The sequence below is a fragment of the Globicephala melas genome, chromosome 20, assembly GCF_963455315.2.
Source record: "Globicephala melas chromosome 20, mGloMel1.2, whole genome shotgun sequence".
Classification (NCBI taxonomy): domain Eukaryota; kingdom Metazoa; phylum Chordata; class Mammalia; order Artiodactyla; family Delphinidae; genus Globicephala; species Globicephala melas.
Genome location: NC_083333.1, coordinates 5232145 through 5253968, shown reverse-complemented (window position 1 = coordinate 5253968; position 21824 = coordinate 5232145). Strand labels below are relative to the sequence as shown.

The 21824-nt window shown below is 53.4% G+C and overlaps 1 protein-coding gene across 10 annotated transcripts in view; it reads left to right on the top strand.

The window, feature by feature from the left end:
* MYO18A (myosin XVIIIA) overlaps nt 1-21824 on the top strand; it is a 95175-nt gene that overhangs the window by 19372 nt on the left and 53979 nt on the right. The window contains exon 1 of one of the 10 annotated variants that reach the window (XM_060290848.1): nt 14466-14544. The exons of 8 other annotated variants lie outside the window; for them this stretch is intronic. In XM_060290848.1, the coding sequence (XP_060146831.1) occupies nt 14539-14544 (6 nt within the window). In that variant the 5' untranslated portion in view covers nt 14466-14538. Of the gene's footprint in view, nt 1-14465; nt 14545-21824 lie in introns of those variants that run through there. One more of the 10 variants, XM_060290849.2, reaches the window with a different exon arrangement.

The following is a 21824-nucleotide window of genomic DNA, read 5'->3' as shown; positions in this document are numbered from 1 at the left end:
GACGTGGGGTGTTTGCCCAGTGTTCTGTACGGCACCCAGTACAGTGCGTGGCATGTACATGCTCCCCAAGTGGTATTTAATTGATCTGGTAAAGATTCAGCCGAACAGAAATGCGTTGAGGGAAGGGCATGAAAAGTAGAAGCAAGAACAAAGATCCTGGCTGGCGTTCACTCTGCTTTCATTAGACACTGTTCTAGATGTTTCACACATATTAACTCATTAAATTTGAAGTAGGTATTATAATCATCTCTGTTTTGCAGATGAGGAAACTGGTTTACAGAGAGGTTAAGGTTAAGTTACCTACGGTTTCACGGTTATTAAGTGACTGGTCAGGATTTGAACTCAAGGTATCAGCTTCCTGCCCTTCACTATGCATAGGAGAGATGGATATCTGTATATCCATATAGATAGCTATATAGGGCAGGGGAAGGCAGTCTCTGGATATCCTTAAACATCCACTGCCCAGCCCAGGCCTGGGCCTTCTGGTTCCCGCTGCCCTGTCACTAGAAGCCTCTTCTCCAGAAGGAAAGGGGAAGCAGCCAGGAGTGACTGACGCTCGTGCTCTGTGGATGGCGTGCTGCAGAAGGGTGTGACTGTTGCTCTCAGTCTCTGTAGAGGATTAGCCAGAGGAAGTGAGCCCAAGTGGCAGCAGGTGGGATGTAACCTTGTGGGAGCTGGGAGAGGTACTGGAAAGGTGGCTGAGGGAAGCCGCAGGAAGACAAGCGGCATCTGTCTTGTCAGCCTTCGGGTGTGGTCCCCCGGGGTGGGGGAGGGTTGTGCTTTTGCCCCTCATACGTCTCCCCTTCTAGATCCTGGAGGCCAGGCACGTTGCCCCCTCACCTTTTTGGCCCTTACTGACATGCTGGTACTGACCTCTGCAGCATTTGGGGTAGCAAGGTCCCCGGAATGTCACCTCTGACCAACAACATGCCCTCTTCTGTGGCGCAGGGGTGAGTGTGTTCTCTCCTAGTGTGCACTGTGGGACAGAGGTGAGGAGCACGGCCTGGCAGAGCGCCTGGCAGGTGGTGGGTGTGCAACGCAGAGTTCTCACTGGCTTCTACCATCGAGTCTCTGCTGTTCCTTTTGTCTACCATGCTTTTCCCTGCCCATCCTCATGTACTCATACATCCCGGCCCTGGTTTGAATATCGTTTCCTGAGGGAAGCCTTCCCTGGCCCTCTCAGACCATGTCAGGTCTGCACGTCCCCTTTCTCCTTTATAACTTGCATCAAGACTGTAATTAATTCGTTATCTTCTTCTTTCTGCCATGCTGGAGCACTTGAGAGCAGTGGATATTTGTGGAAGGAAAGAAGATGGTTCTCTGGTCAGGAACTGGTTTCCCACTCTCTCTTGTCTGGGTTCCCTTGTTTAGCTCAGTTTGGGTTCCTAGAACCCTCCCCACTGACTGTGCTTGGTGACTTGTCTGCAGTGTGTTAGGACTTTGTTTCTCGTGTGCCTGGACCCTCGGCATCCCTCACACGAGTGGAGGGGAGATGGGCTCTAGACAGCCAGGAGCAGGGGCCTGGGGAGGGAGCTCTGGGAGGAGGGTCCCTGGGACAGCCTGCCAAGGAAGGCACCAGGCATGGGTGAGAAGCAGATTCAGGGTCACATGAGGTCACACAGTGTCCGGCCCAGGGGACCTTGGAGGAATGTGCCTGTCTTACTGGCTGCAGGTCTCTGAGGGGGTGGAATGTGGCCTGACAGGGCTCAGGGCGCCTTCTTTCCTTCTGCTTTCCCTGGGCTGCCTGTGTGCTGGAATGTCGGCAGGCTGGGAATTTTCACAGCAAGGATTTTTCCCAGTCAGAGCGACAGATTACAGCTGGAGCCTGGGGACAGCTCCCGAAGGGGCAGGGGCTGCCGGAGAGGGCGGGGGCAGATGCGGGGCAGCCCCAGCTGCTCTGCTCTTGGGGCCTGGACTCAGTTCCCATCCTCTCTGGGAAATGCAACCATCTGTCTCCCCATTGGGCCAGGCCAGGGGGAGCCTAGGTTTCTGGAGCTGCGGGGCTCAGGAGAGGCAGCGGGAGGCCTTGGGGACCAGAGACTCAACCTCAGTGAGGCGAGAACGTGGCTGGCCGTATCCCACAGGGCCTCACTTCCTCCAGACGGTAAGTGCGTCAGGAAGGGGTACTGCCTCGATTCCATCCTCAGGTGGGGCTGTGCCTGCCAGACCCAGGTTCTCGGACCTGTAGGGGCCACCCAGCCTCGGCAGGAGGTAGCATCGCTGAGTTTGTCACCTGTATCCATCCTCCACTCTGTGGACCACACAGCACCTCCAGGGCCTGGTTCCCTCTCTTAGTGACCTTTCCAGCCCCTGTGCCCTCTGCCCTCTGAGCTCCATTCTGCTGGCTCCTCCCTCCAGTTCCCATTTCTGCAAGGAGCTGACTCACTTCCTCCCTCCCTGCCCAGCTTCTCTCACTGTCGGGTCCTAGGGCAAGCGGGTACCCACAGGGAGGGAGGTTTCTCACAGGGCACTTCCTGGGCTCCCTTCTCTGGCAGCAGGACTGTGAGGCTGCCCCGGCTGTGGGCAGAAGAGGGCTGCAGGTGGGGTAGGCTGGGGAGGGGCCTGGCTCTGGGCTGCAGGGACCAGGTGCCAGTGTCCCCCAAGCCTTGGCACACTCGAGGCAGGAGGTCAGGAAACCTTGAGGAGCACCTGCTTCCTGTCACCCTGTGGGCTTGGTTTTGTGGAGGAGAAAGGCTGAAGATGTCACCACTGTGATCTGGGAGCCTGTGCTTTCTCTAGAACAGAAGACATCTGCGAAAAGATAGATCTCAGCCCGGAGTGGCATGGGCTGGAGGCCAAGCAGTGACAGCACTGTCAGGCAGCATGAGACGGTCATGACTCTCTGTGACACCCAGTTTCATGCCCAGCCCCATCCCATCAGGGGGAAAGTGTCTGGAGAGTCCGGTGGAGCCTTCCGGGGACAAGGCGAGGGGAGGGGTCTGATACAATGTCCTTGTTCCCGCTGGCGGCCTGCATCCTGTCCCTGCCCACCCCCAGGTCCCTCATCCGTGGACTGGTTTGGTTGTGGAGCCGCCTGCAGAAGCACTGGCTTCGGAGCAGTGAAAGGTTTCCTCCCTGGGTGGGCTGGCATCTTCTATCTCACCTGGAGCGGTCCAGGCTGTGAGAGCCTGTGTGCCTGGCGCTTCAGGCACAGGGCACCCAGCCTGTGCTGGGCCTGGCACAGCCTTGCATCCTCCTCTGCAGGTGGCCTAGGTTACCTAAAGGACACGGGCACAGGGTAAGGCTGAGGCCCCACTCACTTGGCCATGCATCAAGGTCAATAGAGGCGAGAGGGAAACTGGGCGCACCGCCTGAGAAACCTGGGGTACGGCTGTGGGCTGTCTTCCTGGAATCAAGTGGCCAGCAAAATCCTTATTCCCCGTAGCACTTGGCTTTGCCTGGAGGAGCCCTCATTTCTCTGGCAGACTGCAGTGATCCTGATTCTGGCTTCAGGATTTCTGGACAATGACGGGAGTTTTTTGTTTAGATGAGGTTGGGGGCGGCAGGTGGGAATGAGGCCTAGGGTTGGAGAAGGTGAGGGGTACCAGCCTGAACACCTTTGCTTGGTAAAAGGCCCTCACCCTCCGTCGTGGGAGGTGAGCCACCCTGCCTAGTCACACAGATGCCTGTCTGCATTCCTCTCCCAGGGCTTCTTTATTGTTTCCTGCCCCCACCCATTATTTCTTGGCCCTGACCTGGGGAGAAGAACCAGGCTCTGTGACGGGACACCCAGCTTGGAAATGGCTTGGCGCACGTACACACACACATACACACACACACACACACTCAGCAGAATTTAGTCTGGGTTGTCCTTTTCACCCAGACCCTTCCAAAGCATTTCTGCCATCAGCTTCCAGCCCTTCTAACCAGCCCTCACCTTCTCTGTGCAGAGGAAGGCTGGCCACAAACCAGAGGACGTGGTTTCTGGGGCAGAAGAAGGCACGGCTTTCCTGTTTTTTATCAGGGCCCTGGGTTCCCCACCCAGCCCCTGTGTCTTCCTTAGATCACTGTTTTCTTTGTGGGTGTTTTGGGGGGGCCGCGCCATGCAGCATGTGGAACTTCCCCGACCAGGGATCAAATCCGTGCCCCCTGCATTGGAAGCGCGGAGCCTTGACCACTGGACCACCAGGGAAGTCCAGACCACTGGTTCTGAGGTCTCTCTCTGTGCCTCCGAAAGAGGAGCCCCTGCTATAAAGGGTCTCCCATCTTCCCTCCCCACCCATTCCCTTCAAAATCCCCAAACTGCAGCTCTTATTGTTGCTGTAGAACCAGATGCTTGGCAAATAGAAGTTGGATGGGAAGGCTGGTTTTGGCTGTACGAAATACTTTCAGCTCATTTGGGGGAGGAGAAGGAAGAGGAAGCCAGCATAGGCAGAAGGGCCCGCAAATCGGGAGTTGTGTATGATTGTGTATGTGTTGTTGATCCATTGGTATGTACTGGGCACGGCACAGACTCTGGAGCCGGACTGCCTGGGTTTGAATCCTGGCTCTGCTGCTGACCAGCTGGGTGACCGTGGGCAAGTTGATTTCTCTGTGCCTCATTTTCCTCATGTGTAAAATAAGAATACTAGTACTTTCCTTGTGAGGCTGTTTTGAGGATTAATGAATCAGCACATGTAAATCGCTTAGAATAGTGTTACTGTCATCATCACTGATGTGTCTCTGAGGGCTGAGAAGCACTTGGTGCCTGGGAGCCTGATGGGTCATCTGCCCACAGGAACGCCACAGCCTGTTAGCGACTCAGCTCAGCTCATGGAGGGTGGGGTGGGCTTTACTCTTCTCCTTAGGATGGTGCTTTTGCCCAAAGCGCCTTCCAGGTGGAGATAGGGAAATAAGGCCCAGACTGGTCCCCAAGCTTACTCAGGGCCGCATGGTAGCCTCAGAGTGGGATTGCTTTGCCCTGGACATCCAGTCGAATCTGTTTGATGCCAGTTTTCAAAACTGTGCTACTTTGCCTGTGATTTCCTTCCGTCAACTTCTTGGCTGATAACGATACCTTTCGACGACCAGACTTCTTTCCTATTTGTTTTCCAGTTGAACAAACAAACTCTACTTTCCTGTGGTCTCTTTACAGCTTACTGTGTTTCCTCGCACCTGTGTTGCCTCTGACAGCCCACGTGGATTAGGGCTAAGCAGGAATTGAGGCACAGAACTGAGAGGCAGCCCTGACCTGCCAGTTCCCGGGTCTGTTCTCTGCTCCCTCCCTCACACTTATGAGCTTCCCCAGACGCTTCCACCTTGGATTTTCTAGCTCCTGTTGTATCAAAACCTTTCAAATTAAGTGCCGGTGGTAGAATGTGATAGCAGTCGGATCCGTGCCCTGGTCCCTCCTTCCTCCCTGGGGAGCTCGATTGAGCCTCTCTAGCGAGGTGAGCATGCCCCGGAGGCCTTTCTCCACCACGTCCTCCTCCCCCTCTTCCTCATTTGCTTTATCCATCTGGCACCACAGGCAGGTGTCCGGTTATGGTCCCCACTACCCTGTGGGAGAACTCCTAACGTTCTGTTCAGTACCAGCCTTCATTGCCTTATTTGCTCTTCAAAGTTCAGGGTTCTGCTGGCACTTCTTTTTCTGGGAGCACTAACATCAGATGAGTCCAGCAGCGGGTGATGTGGGGAAGCCCTCAGGCCACTACATTCCAGATGTCTTACCCATGCATGGCCCAGAGACTGCAGAAACAAGGAGTGATTGTGTGCACTGAGGGGCTTTCTCCCAGGCCTGGGATGCCTTGGGGTGGGGGCTGGCTTCCATTCAGCCTTGCCTTTTCAGCCCTTCTGCATCTGGCTTCTGCTCCCAGGCTGGGGGTTACAGTGTGGCTACCGTCCCCTCCCCCACTTCTTTCTGAGGCCTGGGGGTCAAGGCATGGCACATGGGGATAGGAGTCTAAGCAGACTCTGGGGCAGGGGTGGGAGAGAACAGCAGGCGGTCAGGGACAACACCTGAAGGAGTATTCGGCAAGGATGACAAGGACAAGCTGAAAGGGGGATCCTCTGGACCAGACCTGTCCAGTAGAAAGTTCTGCAAAGTGATAAATGTTCGATAGTCTGTGCTTTCCAACTTGGTAGCCATTAGCCACACGTGGCTATTAAGTACGTGAAATGTGGCCAGTGTGACTGAGGAACTGAATTTTAAATTTTATTTCATTTTTAATTTAATCAGAAGCATTCCCTTGTTTCAATTTAAATAGCCCCACTTAGCTAGTGGCTACTGTATTGAACAGTGCGGCTCTAGACAGCTCATTCAGAAAGAAGTGGTGGGGTGCTCTTGAACCTCGTCTCGTCTTGCCGTCCCCCTGGTGAGGCTGGGAGGGTGGTGTTTTCTCTTCCTCTCAGGAAGGAAGGCTTGTTCTCTCGGGCAATTTCTACACTTCACCAACTCAGGAATCCTGATGCCCCAGGGCCAACGGGTCCCTGGCCGTGTGCCACCACAACTGGGGCAGTGCTTCCCCAGCTCGCCAGGCATGTTTTCTGCCCAGCCTGGTAATGCACAGGTGCTCGCATGCCCCAGTGGATTTGGCCAGGGTTGTCAATGCAGAGGTGGGGGGTTAGTAGGAAAAGTAGAAGCTTTTGCTTCTTCCTTCCTGCTTCTATGGAGATTGGGTCTGTGCTTTATTTTGACTTCAAAGAGTGCTAGAAACAAGCCCAACAGGGGCCTCCAGAGGTGAACACACAGATCCTCAAACATTTATTGAATATCCAGTGTTTGGAGGACACTGAGACTTGTCTAAAGGAGTGTCTCTGAGAATAAATAGCACAGGCCTCTAACTCACACTCCGGGAGGCCGTACTGATATTTTAACTTGGTGTGGCTGACCCTTAAACTGGGTTTCCTTTTTTTTATCCTCTGGAAATAGAGAAGAGTTGTCGTTTATGTGAAAAAGAGAAGAACGCTTCTTCATTATGCTTATTCTCTCCTGTCTGCCAGAGGGGGTGGGGATGGGAAGATCACGCGTGGTGCGTTTAGTAGACTCAGAAGTGCCCCAAGTCTTGGTGGGATTTGGGGCAGGAGGGTGGAGGACGTTGGACAACCAGCCTCAAGGTTGGCCCTTGGCTTTGGGCCTTGTGGGAGCTTGGCAAGCAGAGGCAGTTTGGAAGTCCCCGGGGGCCAGGAGGAAATCCCCAGCAGCTGAGAGTCCTCAGGGAGCAGCAGGCCTACTGGAGCCACCAGTCAGGTGGTCCGTCCCCGCAGGCAGCTGGGACCTGACTTCGAGGGGATGGTCTCCTGGTCTTCTCAGAGAGGACAAGCCCAGACTTCCCTGCTTGGGCTCTGTGCCCACGAGATGGTGTGGTGTCAACAGGCTCTGAGCAAACCTTTGGGTGTGCCAAGGCAGGGGCTTGGGTGTGCCAAGGCAGGGGGAGCCCAAAGCCTCAGTAACCACCTCTGGGGCAGTGATGTGGGGCTGGCCACTCCGAGCCCACTGACCCTCCTGGATTGCTTGTCCCAGACCTCTCCCCACGACACAGGCTCAAGGCATCCCTGGAGTCTTCTGTTTATTCATGAAGTCATCCATTCATCCATTTTAGTCCATCAATAAGCATTTACTGAGTGCCTGCTATACATAGGGACTGTTTTGGGCTGTGGGGATGGAGCAGTGATGAAAGCAAAGTCTGCGCCGAGCTCATCTTTGCCTCTTCTGGACGTATCCCTCCAGGGTAAAGGGAGAGGCCATCTTGCCGCTTCTGCCCCCCTCAGCCTCCAGCTCCCAGGGGGCGCCTCTTGGGGGCGGGGCCGGCAGGGCGACCCCAAGGAGGTGCTATCCCGCGGCCTGGGCGCCGGCTGACCCTTGAGAAGGGGGCGGCCGCCCTCTGCCGGGCTCCAGCGGCACTACAGGGCGGGTGCACACCGGGCTTCCAGGCGCATGTGCCGGCCGGGCCCCGCCCCCGACTCCGCCCCTGCGCTGGCGGCGGGGCCCGTTGGGGCCAGGAAGCGTAGGCCTCAGGGGTTGGGGGCGGGGCCGGGGGCTGACTTGGCCGCAACCCAGCGAGGCAACTCCTGGGCATGGTTGTCTGGGCCCATCCCTGCGCCTGCACCTTTGGTCTCGGCGGGTTTCTCCTCAGACCTCCTCCCCCTCCCTGCGGCCATCCCTAGGCTTCAAGAGGGTCTGTTCCCTTCCTTTGGGATCCACTGGTTATTGATGCCCAGTAAAATTTCAGAAAAAACCTTGGTATCTCAAAGAGTACCAGTCACTGTCTACTGACACACTTACACTGTTACTTTATAGGAGAGAAGACATTTCTTACACACCAAAAAAAAAAAAAAAAAGGTAATAAAGGCTAATCCTTGCCAACAGAGGGAAGGCACAGGTGCTGAGAAACCTTTGAACAGATCATCCCGAAGAATGCATCTGTCTGGTGGTGGGGAGTCTCCAGGAAGCATAAATAAATGCTCCAGGCCCTCCCCAGCCCTGAGAGCATAGCGCTGGAAACAAGACTCCCCCCAACTTCCTTAAATAAAGAGTTCTATTAGTGACACTTTATACATTGCAAATTAGTCATAACACAAGCACTACATAATTAGTATCCATTTATGGAGACAGTGTTTATACCCCCGCCCCCTTTTCTTTTAAGAGTTTTGATTTAAAGGGGAACTAGAAAGACAAATCGGGTCAGAGGAGTATTCTTTCATTAAAATGCTAATTAGAACCTCAGTCTCAATGTTTTACAAACTACCTCCCTCTAAACCAGCCTCAAGAAGTTCACAGTCTAGTGGTAAGGGGATGAAACAAACAAAAAACAAAAAACCCCAAAACAGGCATTGTGCTTCCCCACAGTGTTCACCGTGAGGTATTACACATCATCATTAGTTGCAAGAGTAAACGACTTACTCCTCAGAGCCTCCTGTCTAGCCTGCTCCCAGCTCTGCTTAACCACTTTGCCTAACCCAGTGCGGGAAACAGAGCCAAGGCCCTTTCACTCACCCAACACTACCAATGTGGGAGAGCAGAGCAGTTGAAGTTGTTACTCAATCTGGATATTCCTTTGTTCCCCATTCTTTTCTGTGTGGCTAATTACACATGTACCTTTCAGATCAGTTAGTTAAATCCAATGAATATTTATTGAACACCTACTATGTGCCTGGTTCTGGGGAGTAGGATGGTATCTAAAGGAAGTAGGAAATCGTCCCTGTTCTCCAGGGGGAGAAGGCTTAAACACGTGACACAAATAGATTACCATCAAAACATCAGTTTAGTCATGGCATATACTCATTAAACTTCAATAAATTCAATTACAGTTCCCCCCCGCAATCCGAAAGTACAGCGTTCCTGTGAAACCTTTTGGAAGCTGAAATGGTGCAAAGTAAAGAAGCAATGACCTTAAGGCACATTTTGCTAATGGATGCATTTTTAAAAATCGAGATAAAGCACACATACAGATTCACTTCAAAGCTATGACAGTCTCTTTTGTTTGTTTGTTTTTTGTGGTACGCAGGCCTCTCACTGTTGTGGCCTCTCCCGTTGCGGACCACAGGCTCTGGACGCGCAGGCTCAGCGGCCACGGCTCACGGGCCTAGCCGCTCCGCAGCACGTGGGGGTACGAACCCGTATCCCCTGCATCGGCAGGCGGACTCTCAACCACTACGCCACCAGGGTAGCCCAAAGCTATGACAGTTTGATGCTGAGATGCTGAGTGTAGTTCCTGGGGAAGGAGCTTGGCAGTGCTGCCTGGCGTGTGTCCTGCCGCTATAACGCTTGCTGCAAAACAAACACTGGACACTATTTTTGTTCTTAGGATTTTTTTGTAAAAGCGAAAATCCTCTTCAGATTTCTTTTGCTTATCGGAAACAGGTACTAATGTATGCCTTTCGTAAAAGCCAAGTGGCATAAAACAAACCTTCAAAAAATGGAGGATACCTGTATGTGGTTGTGTAGGAAACTATATATTACTGTAGTCTGAAATTATAACCATTGTATTTTGTATACTTTTATTCAATGCTGTACATGACTGTATACATTATGCTTTCAGATATATAGAATGGTGTATACAAACCCATGTGTACTATACTTTGTGAGCAAGTTTAGGGATTTTTAAGAGTAATTTTGACTATATTCTATTTTTGCCTTACATGCTGACTTTAGAATCTAATTCCACATGGTATGTGACTCCCCTGTATGTAATAGAGCACCGTGTCGAGTATACTCAAGAACCACCATGCATATGTGCTGATGTATAGGTATAGACAGTGAACACTGGGGGTTTTTTGGGTTTTTTTCTTTTCACTACACCTTGGTTTTTAATAATAATTGAATCACTACCGACAATTTGCCAGGCCTAATGCTAGGTGCTTTCCATGTACTTCTTTTTTTTTTTTAATAAATTTATTTATTTTTTAATTTATTTTTGGTTGTGTTGGGTCTTCGTTGCTGCACTTGCGCTTTCTCTAGTTGCCATGAGTGGAGGCTACTGTTCGTTGCGGTGCGCGGGCTTCTCATTGCAATGTCTTCTCTTGCCGTCGAGCACAGGCTCTAGGCGCCCGGGCTCAGTAGTTGTGGCTCGCAGGCTCTAGAGTGCAGGCAGTAGTTGTGGTGCACGGGCTTAGTTGCTCTGCGGCATGTGGGATCTTCCTGGACCAGGGCTCGAACCCATGTCCCCTGCATTGACAGGTGGATTCTTAACCACTGGGCCACCAGGGAAGTCCCACTATTATTTTTTTTTTTTTAATTCTCACGACAACCCCATAAGGTAAGTGTACTATTATAAGGCAAAAAGTGGAAAATCTAAAAAATCGAGTAACTTTCCCTTAGGTCAGACTGCAAGAAAGAGTCCGAGCTGGGATTTAGACTTTGCACTCTGTTACCACGCAGGTCTTGGGTTTTGGGAAAGGCTTCATGAAGGAGGTGGAACTCACGATGGACTTTGAGAAATGGGGAAGGTGGAGGGGCTGGTGGAGAAACTTATAAGTAAAGGCTCTGTGGGAGATGAAGGCAGGGAGCCGTGGGAAGATCTTCCTGAGAGAGTGAGAGCCTGGAGTGCTGGGGAGAGGGCGAGGGTGAGAGGAAGGTGAGGGTGAAGCGCTGAGGAGGACCCAGATTGTGGCTGTCCTTAGAGGGAGGCTGAGGTGCCTGGAGGTGGTCTGGCTGGCTGTGGGAGTGACCACGTGGCCCCCAGAGCCATAGGACAGGCTTAAGGACCAGGTCCTGAGACAGTACTGAGCTTTGAGCAGCAGAGGGACTAATGGTGATTATGTGTGAAGCTGAGTGGGTTGCCAGGGCCCCAGTTTCCCCCTCTGAATGAAGAGGTTTCCCTTTTCACTAAGGGAAGTGAAATGCCCTGAGATGGTCTCCGTCAGTAACACCAAGCATCCCAGAGACAGAATGGACAGGATCTAGTCATCTGAGTAGAAACTCGGAACGGATGGGCCCACGGTTACTACTAGTAAGTCAGACGAGACTGTGCAGATGAAGTGACACTCGGTCACCCAGAAGTCATCTTCCAGGGCACTGCCGAATGGCAGGTGAGCCTCGAAGGCCCTCAAGCAGCCAGCGTAGAGAACACTGAGTCTGCGTGTGAAAACCCAGGCCTTTCACTCACAGGAGAGGCTGTGTGTTCGCTGACATCCCACGTGTTCTGCTCTGGACTCTTATGTCAGGCTTGGTTATTTGGCTTTACAGCCTTTGGCAGAAACAGCGTATTAGAAGCAGGTGAGACTGCGCAAGACAGGCGTGCTGACAGGCAGAGTGACAGCCGATGGTCTGGCAGGGGCAGGGGACAAAAGAACTAAGCAGCAGATACACAGACACAAAGGGCGTCTGGCCTTCCTAACATGGGGGTAGCCCGAGGCTTCAGGGTGACTGCGGTGCCGAGTCGGGGCTGGTGCCCTTGGAGACTGGTTTGGGGTGTTGGTGGGGCAGAAGCCAGGCTGTCAGTCAGGAGGTCAGAGTTTAAGATGTTAGAGATGAGTTCAGAGTATTTTACCAAAGAAAGAGAATCTATAAAATGTTTGTTATTTTTATGACTGGAAATAGTAACAGAATTTAGAAAACTACTTAAAATAGAAAGTATTTTGTCCCTTAAAGAGGGTAGGCTTCAGTTACCTGAAAATTTTGCTTGTGATGCCTCTCCCCCACCCCAGTGATCACAGATAGATAATAACTGTTAAAACTTATCGAAAACATAGGGGCTGGACCCTGTTCTTAGGGCTTTGCAAGTACTAATTCATTTAATCCCTACAATAACTCTATGTAGTAGGCACTATTATTTCCCCCATTTAATAGGTGAAGAAACGGAAGCACAGAGTGAAGTCGTGTAGTTTACTGCATGGAAGAGCCAAGATTGAACCCGGCAGTCTGGCTCTGAAGGCCTCACTAACTTAACTGCAGTACAGTGTGAATAATTCCTTTAAAGCAGTGGTTCTCAGAATCACCTAGAGAGGGCTGGTAAGAACTCAGCATAAAAACATGCTGAGTTTCTGATTCAGTAGGTCTGGGGTGGGGCCCTAGAGTTTATATTTCTGACAGGTTCCTAGGTGATGCTGATCCTGTCGGTCTGGAGACCACATTTTGAAAACCAAAGCCCTTTCCCTGACTGAGACTTCACCAATTTCATGCTAAGAGAGTCAGTGCGGCATAATCCTCATTTTGCGGATGAGGGAAGTCTAAGTCACCTGCCCGTGGTCACACAGCTAAGTCATTCATTCCTTCATTCACTGACTCTCTCATTTGATATAACAAATGGGCACCTCTGCACTAGGCCTCACGTTGACCTGGCAGTCAAGCAGCTCTCAGCTGTGGCTGTATGTAAGAATCACCGGGGGAGCTTTTAAAAATCCCAGTGCCCGGGCCGCCCTCCCAGACCAATTAACTCAGAAACTAGGCGGAAGAGGTGGGATCGAGGCATCGGTATTTTTAAAGTCCCACTGGGGATTTCAGTATGCCGCTGAGGCAAGTGGCACCACTGTGTCAAGAAAGCACTGGAGGTACGAAGACCTGTGACGTGGCACGTGCCCCCGAAGGGCCAGACCATCTCCCCGGGAAGACACACCACTCCCTAGAGAGCAGACTCACGAGGAGCTGGGCTTCGGTCCTCCTGGGCAGTGCTTAGCAACCTCTTCATAGAGAAAGTAATACTGTTTACAGGACCTGCTGGGCTCACAGGACCGGCCAGGGTGACAGGCCTGGGGTCTCCAGACACCCTGTTGGGCATTGGTTAGGAGACAGCTCTGCTCTGGCTTCTCAGCAACCCCCCCTCCCCTCCCCTTCCCCCTCCCCCTCCCCTCCCCTTCCCCCTCCCCCTCCCCTTCCCCCTCCCCCTCCCCTTCCCCCTCCCCCTCCCCTCCCCCTCCCCCTCCCCCTCCCCTCCCCTCCCCTCCCCTCCCCTCCCCTCCCCTCCCCTCCCCTCCCCCTCCCCTCCCCTCCCCCTCCCCCTCCCCCTCCCCCCCCCCCCGCCCCTTTTCTTCCTGGAGAGGAAGAGGGAGGCAACCACTGTTTCCTTTTTTGCTGCAGAGCTGACAGCTTCTGAGACAGCTTCAAAAGACCTGTCTTTTGGCTCCTTCCCACCTGCGCCCATCTCCCATTTCAGCCTCACCGGTGTCCCCAGCCCTGGTCTGGGCACCCTGTGGTGCTAACTGAAGAGCCAGGCCAGGTTTCTCTTCACGAGGAATGCTGGCCTCTCACTGGCAGCCCTCGCTCATCCGCCAGACACCCAAGATTTCCTCTGTCTGCAGGGCCAAGGCCCACCCACCCCACCCCACCCACCCCACCTACCCCACCCTCCTCTGTGCCTGTGCGGTCACTGGCTGTGTGGGAGGGATGTCTACGCAGAGCGTGCGATTGATCCTATGCACGTCCCCGGTGTATTTGTTACAGGGGGGCGGCCACAGTGGGCCTCAGACTGATGGTGCGGGTCTCTGCTCCTGCAGGACTTTATAGGATGGCTGTGTTTGCGCACAGTGGGCAGTGGGCCCTGTGTGTTGTATTGGATGTGACGTTAGTGGTTGTCTTGGCCTCTGCCGCAGTAATTAGATGGCTGGGGTGAGCCTATGATTTGTGTGTTCTCAGGAGCGCTGTGCTGTGATCGAGTGTTCATGCATGCTGGGGTGTGTGTGTGTGTGTGTGTGTGTGTGTGTGTATGTGTGTGTGTGTGTATGCACGTGAACGCGCATGTGCATGTCTTGACTCTGGCCTGTGGGGCTGGGGGGCTGCAGGTCTCAAATTCCTCTGCTATTTTTAGGGGCCGTATCAGCTCAGCTGTCGGGAGCCTGGGTGTGTGTCAGTCGGAAAGTCTCACCCTCCGCGTCCCTTGCCCCTAACCCTCCAACACTGCCTGCCCCCCACCCCAGGTCCTCACTCCAAGAGCCTCCTCCGTCGTTTCCACGCGTGCCGTATCACCCTCTCCTCCCGGCATACCTGGTACCCGCAGTCCTCCAGGCCACTCACTCTCTCACTCTCTCCCACTGGCTCTGGCCTGGGTTGGGCAGCTCTGGGCGGGAGGGGCCTGGAGAGAGGGAGGGGAACAGGGGCGGGGCTGCTGCCAGTGCTATTTTGAGCTGCTAACGGAGCAGCATCGGAGAGGAGACTCCTTGCTCTGGCCTGCTCCAGGCCAGGCTATGCGGGTGAGTGTCCCTCTGACCCCCCACCCCGGAAATGTCCCAGGCTCCTCATGCTGTTTCCTCATTTAGGAAAGGAGGGGACTTTTTGTTATTTCCTTCGAGGTGGCTGAAGTAGGTGGGGAGGGAGGCGTGAGGCTGCCTTGGTGGGGAGAGAATCCTCCATCCCCGCAGCCTCTACCTCTCAGAGGCGAGGGGCAGGGCTTCCCGGGCCTGACTCATGACTTGGGAGGTCTTGTCCCTGCTTTGCGTTGCCAGCATGGCCCTCCACCCCCGCTTCCCCCTGGTGGACGAGAGAGGGGCTTGAGAGGGGTGGCTTTTGGAGTTGTCAGGGATCCCCCTTTCATTGTCCCCGAGAGTGGACTCAACATGGGCTCCTCCATTTCTGTGGATCGGACACTCGGAAGGGCCACAGATGGCATCTTGGTGAGTAAGTTCCTTAAAAAAGCAAGTGAGGAGAGACACAGCGGCCTCCCAGCCCCTTACGCTCCCCCACGCCGCCCCTCCCGGCCACCAAGGGTAAGGTTTTCAGTTGTGTCAGCAGCTGGCAGCGAGTATGGGCTGGCCTGGTGCGGAGGTGTATCAGGAGCCTGAGCTGTGCCTCGGAGCATTTGTATCTCCCTGTGCCCAAGGACTGCCCCGCTCCAGCCACAAAACTGGCGCCAGCGCCAACGTGTGTGGGCGGGCTGGGGGTGGGGCCCGAGAGGCTTCTCACCCTGAGAGTGGGTGCTTCCTGGTAGAGCTTATAACCCACCCCACCTTGGGCCTCCAGGTCCCGGCACCAGGTCGCAGACTTGGGGCCATGCACGCCGGTGGCCAGGCAGTTGGCAAAGTGCCCTGCAGAGGGGCAGTGAGTATCCCCAGAGAAGGGGGGGCCTCCAGCAGGTCTGGCCGTTGGAGGAGGAAGCCCGGGCCTTCTGCAACTGCAGTGGCAGCAGGAAGCCATCCCAGCGCACCTGCTTCCTCTAGGCTGGCCTGGCCGACAGTGGCCGCGCGCTTGGCTACTTTCTGTTCCGCCCTGGGCGGGGGGCGGGGGGGGGGGAGGGCTCTCGCTGGAGGCTGGACCAAAGGGGCCAGGGTGTCCCTGCCAAGCTCTTCTCCCCTTTCTTCTCTGACAGCATGGCCTTTAGGCCACTCCCTGCAGAACCCTCCCAAGCGGCTCTGTATAAAGCTTATTCCAGTCATGGGTGGCTGGTGGGGTAGAGGCCATCTCTGGAAACCCCAGCTTTCTACCCAAACTCTTGCTCTGGCAGGTGATGTCATGGAAGGACAATGGCACAGGTGAACCAAGGGAGGTGGGGGCAGGGCTTCCTTCCATCCCCTAACATGAGCCTCTGAGGTTCTTGCTGGAGGACAGACCTGGGCGTAAGTCCCAATCAGCCACTCGCTGCTGTGAGACCTTGGGCAGGTCATTTCTGAGCCTCCTTTTGCTCATTTGTAAAGTAGGAATCATCCTAGTATCTACTGCAGAGGGATGTTGTGAGGATTAAATGAGGTAATGCGTGTAAAGCGTTCAGCACAGTACCTGGCACTCAGTAATGCTCAAGAAAGACTAACTGTTCTTACTGTTATTTCTTCCCTGCACCTTCATCCTCCTCCACATCCTTAGATTAGTCGGTGCTAGGCTAGGACTGGCAGGGATAGGGTCAAGTGGGAGCTCCCTTCTGTGTTCGAATGGGAAAGGAGAGAGAGGAGGATGCCATGAGAAGCCCGGAGCGTGTGTGTGCGAGTTGGTAGAGGGAAGAGCTGCCACGTTCCCTTGGCCACAGGCAGCAGGATCTTCTCTTCCCCTAGGCAGTCTTTCTCAGGGTGTCCACTGCCCTCGGGGGCTTGCCGTGGGTGGACACCTGGCATGGATGTCCGTGATACACTTGTCCAGGCTGAGCACTCCATGCCTGAGGGGTGCCTGCTGGGTGGAACGATCCCCCTGGGGGCATTTGTGCACCTGTACCCTCCTGTGCAGGGCACAGAGGATGATAAGTGAAGGGTGGATGGTCCTTGCTCACGATGTAGAGGGTAAAACCCAGCCTGACCCAGACCCCTGAGCCTTGGAAGCCTTCGGGGCTGAGGGTAGATGGGTCCCTAGCACATTTCTTGGATTTCTCCTCTTTGAGAACAAATGCTTTTAGCTGTTATCTCCTCTGCTTTTTCTTTTTTATTGACTGTTTAGCCATCTTTATAAGAGAAATAAATAGTAAGTGACAAATACATAACAAAATAAATACCAAATGTCTCTATTATGTCTAATTTGCACAATTTACAAGGTTGTTAGGATCACTGTTTGCTTTCTATTTAGGTGCTAGGTTTTTTTTGAATCACTGTTCTTTTAGGAGGAGTTTTCCATATGGTTACATTGTCCACATATTTGTTCGTTTAAATGGCAACACAACAGTGTATTGTACTGAAGTAACATAGTTTACCTAACCCCTCCCTAACTCTAGGGAGTTAATTATCTCCAATTTAGGGCTATTATAGACAGTGCATTTTTGTATCGGCCTGTGGAGGTTTTCTTTCTCTTCCTTTCTTTAAGTCAGCTCGTCGCTTATACGTTCCTGAAGGTGTGACAGCCAGGCCAGAGGCTGATGCATCTCATGGCTATTGTTGGCTCCAGGAAGAGCTACTAAGCAATTTCAGAGTGTCCTGCCCTCCCTTCATCCCCATGGCAATCGGGTTTACTATCTACTTATTCTTGCTACATTTAGAGATTATACCTCCCTTGTCTTCCCCACGTCCCTGGGAATCAGGATCGACAAGTCTTATTCTCCGTAGTTTACAGCTGACAGAAGAGACCAGATGGGAATAAGAGGTTTGTACAGAGAACCCCCACTGCAGGACCGTCAGGCAGCAAACATTTATTTAGTGCCCACAGTATGATGAGTAAAACAGAGTCCTGCCTGTGAGGAAATCACAGTCCGGGGAGTGTTATAGACACACAAACAGCCCCCCAAGATCCATCCTGGGTGTGAATCCCAGTGCTGCCACTTACCAGCTGGGGGGCCCTCAGCAAGGTACTCGCCTTCTCGGTTTTCTTACCTAGAAAGTGGGTTTTTGTGAGGATTGGAGGAGGAGACAGCGTAAAGCGCCTACCACTGTGCCAGATACCACAGTGAGTGTTTGGTGAGCATTGGTTTCTCTTCCCTTCCCCAAAGAGAAGAGGCCAGAAGTGCCAGAGAGGGAGGAGGTGGTCAGAGCCTCAGAGAATGGCAGGGTCGTGGTTCCTTTGCAAGTCCAGAAACTCAGTTTGGGCACGTTGAATGCTAGTAAGCTCCACATTATCGATCCATGCTGTGGCTGGACCCAGACCCCCTGAACCTCAACGCGGACGCAGATCTTAACCAGAGTTGGCTACTAAGGATGACTCAGCCCCTCTGACCCCGCCTAACATAGCAGAAAGGGGGGGCCTCCAAGGGAGCAGCACAAGCTTGCAGTCAGAGCCACCTGGGTTCAAATCCCAGCTCCATCACTTACCAGCTTTGTGACTTAATCTCTTTCTGAGTCTTTCTCCTCATCAGTAAAGTGGGAATAATAATAATTCCCATGTCACGAGGCTGTCATAAGATTTACATACGAAAATATACTTTAAATATTTTTACGGGGCCCAGCTCATTGTAGATGTTCCATACTCAGTAATTAATGTTGCTGGAAATGTCTGAACTCTCCAGAGATGGAACAGGTCAGGGAAGAGAGGCTCTGGCTCCCAGGCACCCTTGCTGAGAACCGTAAGTTCTCAGCTCTGAGGGGACTGTGCCAGAGATATGGCCACCATCTTTGGGACTGTGTTGCTTACCTGTTCTGTACTGGATAAAGATAGATTATTATTCTTTTTCTTTTTTTGCGGTACGCGGGCCTCTCACTGCTGTGGCCTCTCCCGTTGCGGAGCACAGGCTCCGGACACGCAGGCTCGGCGGCCATGGCTCACGGGCCCAGCCACTCGGCGGAATGTGGGATCTTCCTGGACCGGGGCACGAACCCATGTCCCCTGCATCAGCAGGCGGACTCTCAACCACTGCGCCACTGGGGAAGCCCAAAGATAGGTTATTCTTGATCCTAAGCAAATCTTAGTTAAAATCTAGTGATAAGGAAGAGAGGAGAAAGATCCAGGCAATTTTGCACAGAAGCCACAGAGAGAATTTCCTCCAGGGAAAAACCTATGTTTGCGTTCAGTGATGCTCATGAGGAACAGGCCCAGGTGTGAACGGCCTGGTGTCCTTATAGCCGGAGGCTGATGGGCTGCTCTCTGGACACACAGGAGAACTGGAGCAGGACATCAAAGAACGAATGAGTTAATTAAACAAACAAACAAACTTGGGGCTTCCCTGGTGGCACAGTGGTTGAGAATCTGCCTGCTAATGCAGGGGACACGGGTTCGAGCCCTGGTCTGGGAGGATCCCACATGCTGCGGAGCAACTAGGCCCGTGAGCCACAACTGCTGAGCCTGTGCGTCCGGAGCCTGTGCTCTGCAACAAGAGAGGCCGCGATAGTGAGAGGCTCGCGCACCGCGATGAAGAGTGGCCCCCTGATTGCCGCAACTAGAGAAAGCCCTCGCACAGAAACGAAGACGCAACACAGCAAAAATAAATTAATTAATTAATAAACTCCTACCCCCAACATCTTCTTAAAAAAAAAAACACAAAAAAAAGAACAAAGCCTAGCATATGAACTGGATAATAGGATAGAAACATCAACAAAGCAAATTTAAAGTAATTCACTGAAAACAAAACATTCTCTGTTTTTTCGCTATTCATTCAGGATAAGTAAGAATAAGAATGAACCAGTTTTTTTAACTCCACTGACTTGAACGGATTCTTGAGATGAAGCCTCTCCCTGGGCTGAGGCCAGTTCTGCCTGTTGAATTTCAAGAGGACCCGCTCTAGTTTCTCACCCCCAGACGGGGCAGCTGTGCAGTGCTCCAGGCCTCTTGCCCCTGGCAGGTGCTGGTGAGTTACAGGTAAAAGGCAAAGCCACAGGAGTCCTAGAGCAGCTTCCTTAATCCCCTCCTGGCTCCCAGGCCCGCAGCTTTGGTTCACTGAATTAAGGGCTTGCGTGCCTCTCACCACCCACCCAGCCTCCTAGGGTGCCAGACCTGGAAAGGACTTTAACCATCACCTGGACTAGTCCATCCCCTAATTCCACAGAGAGGTCCAGAGAGGTGAAGTGGCTTATTCAAGGGCGCACAGCTTCCAAGGGCTGTGTCAATGTTCTGTACGTTACCTTGCCTTCTCTTTTCTCTAATATTTTATCCCTTACTCCTTCTCTGACCTTTTGAGCTTTGTAATCCTTCCCCCTCCACTGCATCCCTCCTTTCCCCTGTTGCCCACAGTCTTTGTCCCGGCAGGTCCTGGCCTTTAGGAAGACTCCAAGTCCCTGAGAGACCCTGCCCCCCATTTCTTCTCTGGCCCAGAGTGCGGGCTACTTTCGGCACCATGGCCTTTTCATCAAGGTTCGCCTTCTGGGAGCAAAAGGAAAGTTGTATTTCAAAACTCTTTATGCTTTTCTTATGTGCTTGGCATGGTGTGTGCAGGCAGGAGACTGGCTTGTGGGAGTGGGAGCTTTGGAAGCTAGAGACGGGTTGGGGCATGTGTGTGTATTTGGGGGCCGAGGAGAATGACCAGGAGGTCCAGGAACTCACTCTTCTGTCTGGATGGGCTCCTGCGCTGAGTCATGCTCCTCCCCTGAGCTCCACCTCTGGTGAGCTGAGCTGCCTTTTGTCCCACTGGTGCCCCTCCAAGTTAACTCCTCACACCCTTCCCACTGCTGCTGCTCTGACTCACCCCTGGGAATGTGAGCTGCTATGAAGGGGCCGCTGGGAATGGCTTTGGCTCTGAGGCCTCAGAGCTGGGTCTCCCCGAGTCTGGGGGCTGTGATGGATAGGGGGAGAGGAGCCAAGAGAGGGGAACCAGGCCAGTGGGCCACCTGGGGCCAGAGGGTGATTCAGGCTGCAGACTTGGGCGTGCCTTTGTGCTGTGCTCAGTCCCCAGCTGGGCAATGACCTACAACAGACAGAACCCTTCGGGTGGGGGTGGGGCAGTGAGTCAGCCTCCGGCTAAATCCAGAGCTGAGCTCAGAGCTAGGTCTAGTGTCCCACACATTTCAGGGGGCAGCCGCTGTTTCCCTCAATGCCTCGCCACTGGGGGGGCGACCCTTGAGGTCCCAAGCTTGAGCCAGTGGAAGGAGGACAGATTTGGAGCTGCTGAAGGACACGGAGTGGACTTGGAATCTGGGCCATTCCTGAGCCCGAGCTAACAGCACTGCGTGCAGTAATGAGTGTGTCTGGGTGTGAACACTTGCTGTCCCTCTAACCTGTGTGTCTGGGAGCTCGTGCACGGTGTGATGGTGCGGGGGGGTGGGGTGGGCAGTGATGGGCATTTGTAGGGGCAGCAGGTGCAGACCTAGACTCTCCCACTTCTCTTCCTTTCCTCTCCATCCTTTTCTCCGCTCCAATCCTAATTTCTAAAGTCGTGGAGTCCACTCTGATGAGTAATCGCCGTTTTCCCTCTGGCCGTGGCACTGTGTACTAACGCTGAAGCTTGAGCCCATTGTAAAAAGCTCTGTGGGCTCTTAGCTTCAGCACTGCAGCGGCTGTCATGCTGGTCAGTGCCCCAGGCACCGCTAATCAGAGCTCAAAATTAGCCATGGACCCTGGTTGCAAATGGAGAGTCCCCCCAGGTGGATGATTAAAATGATTTTGGATGAGTTTCAAAGGATCTTTTCCATTAGGAATCAAGGACACCTTCCCATGCTCCTGCCCCCTGTGCTGGGAAGGAGTCATGCTGAGGATGGGGTAGGGCTGGTGGCAGACCTGTCTTTTTCCTACAGTCCTAAGTGACTGAGGAAAGAAGAGAAATGAAATCCACGAGGACTGCCTGAGCTTTTGGAGGAAGAGATGCTGGTGAGGGGGAGGGGAGGAGCCTCTCCCAGAATTGAGGCCTGGTCCTCTGGGTCTGTTCTGAGCCAGGCTCTGAGCTGAAAGAACCATCAGAGCGGCCATATTGTCTGTCCTTTTTCCGGATATATTATGGTCTCTGCCCTTTGGCCCTGACTCTACTCCTCCCCTCTGACTTGGGCCAACCAGCTCCCGGGCTGGGCACAAACCCCAGAGCCCAGGCATCTTTCCTTCCTCCACGCCCCACCCCGAACCTTGGGGTTGCCTCCCTCAGCTGCATGGTTGGCAGAGTTTTGTGGGTCTGAGGTTGGGAAGTTATCTGGCCTCCTGAATCCCCGCCTCTGCCCGACTTCCTGCCTCCAGCCAGAGCTCAGCGCTCTGGTTGGGAAGGCACGCAGGCTCT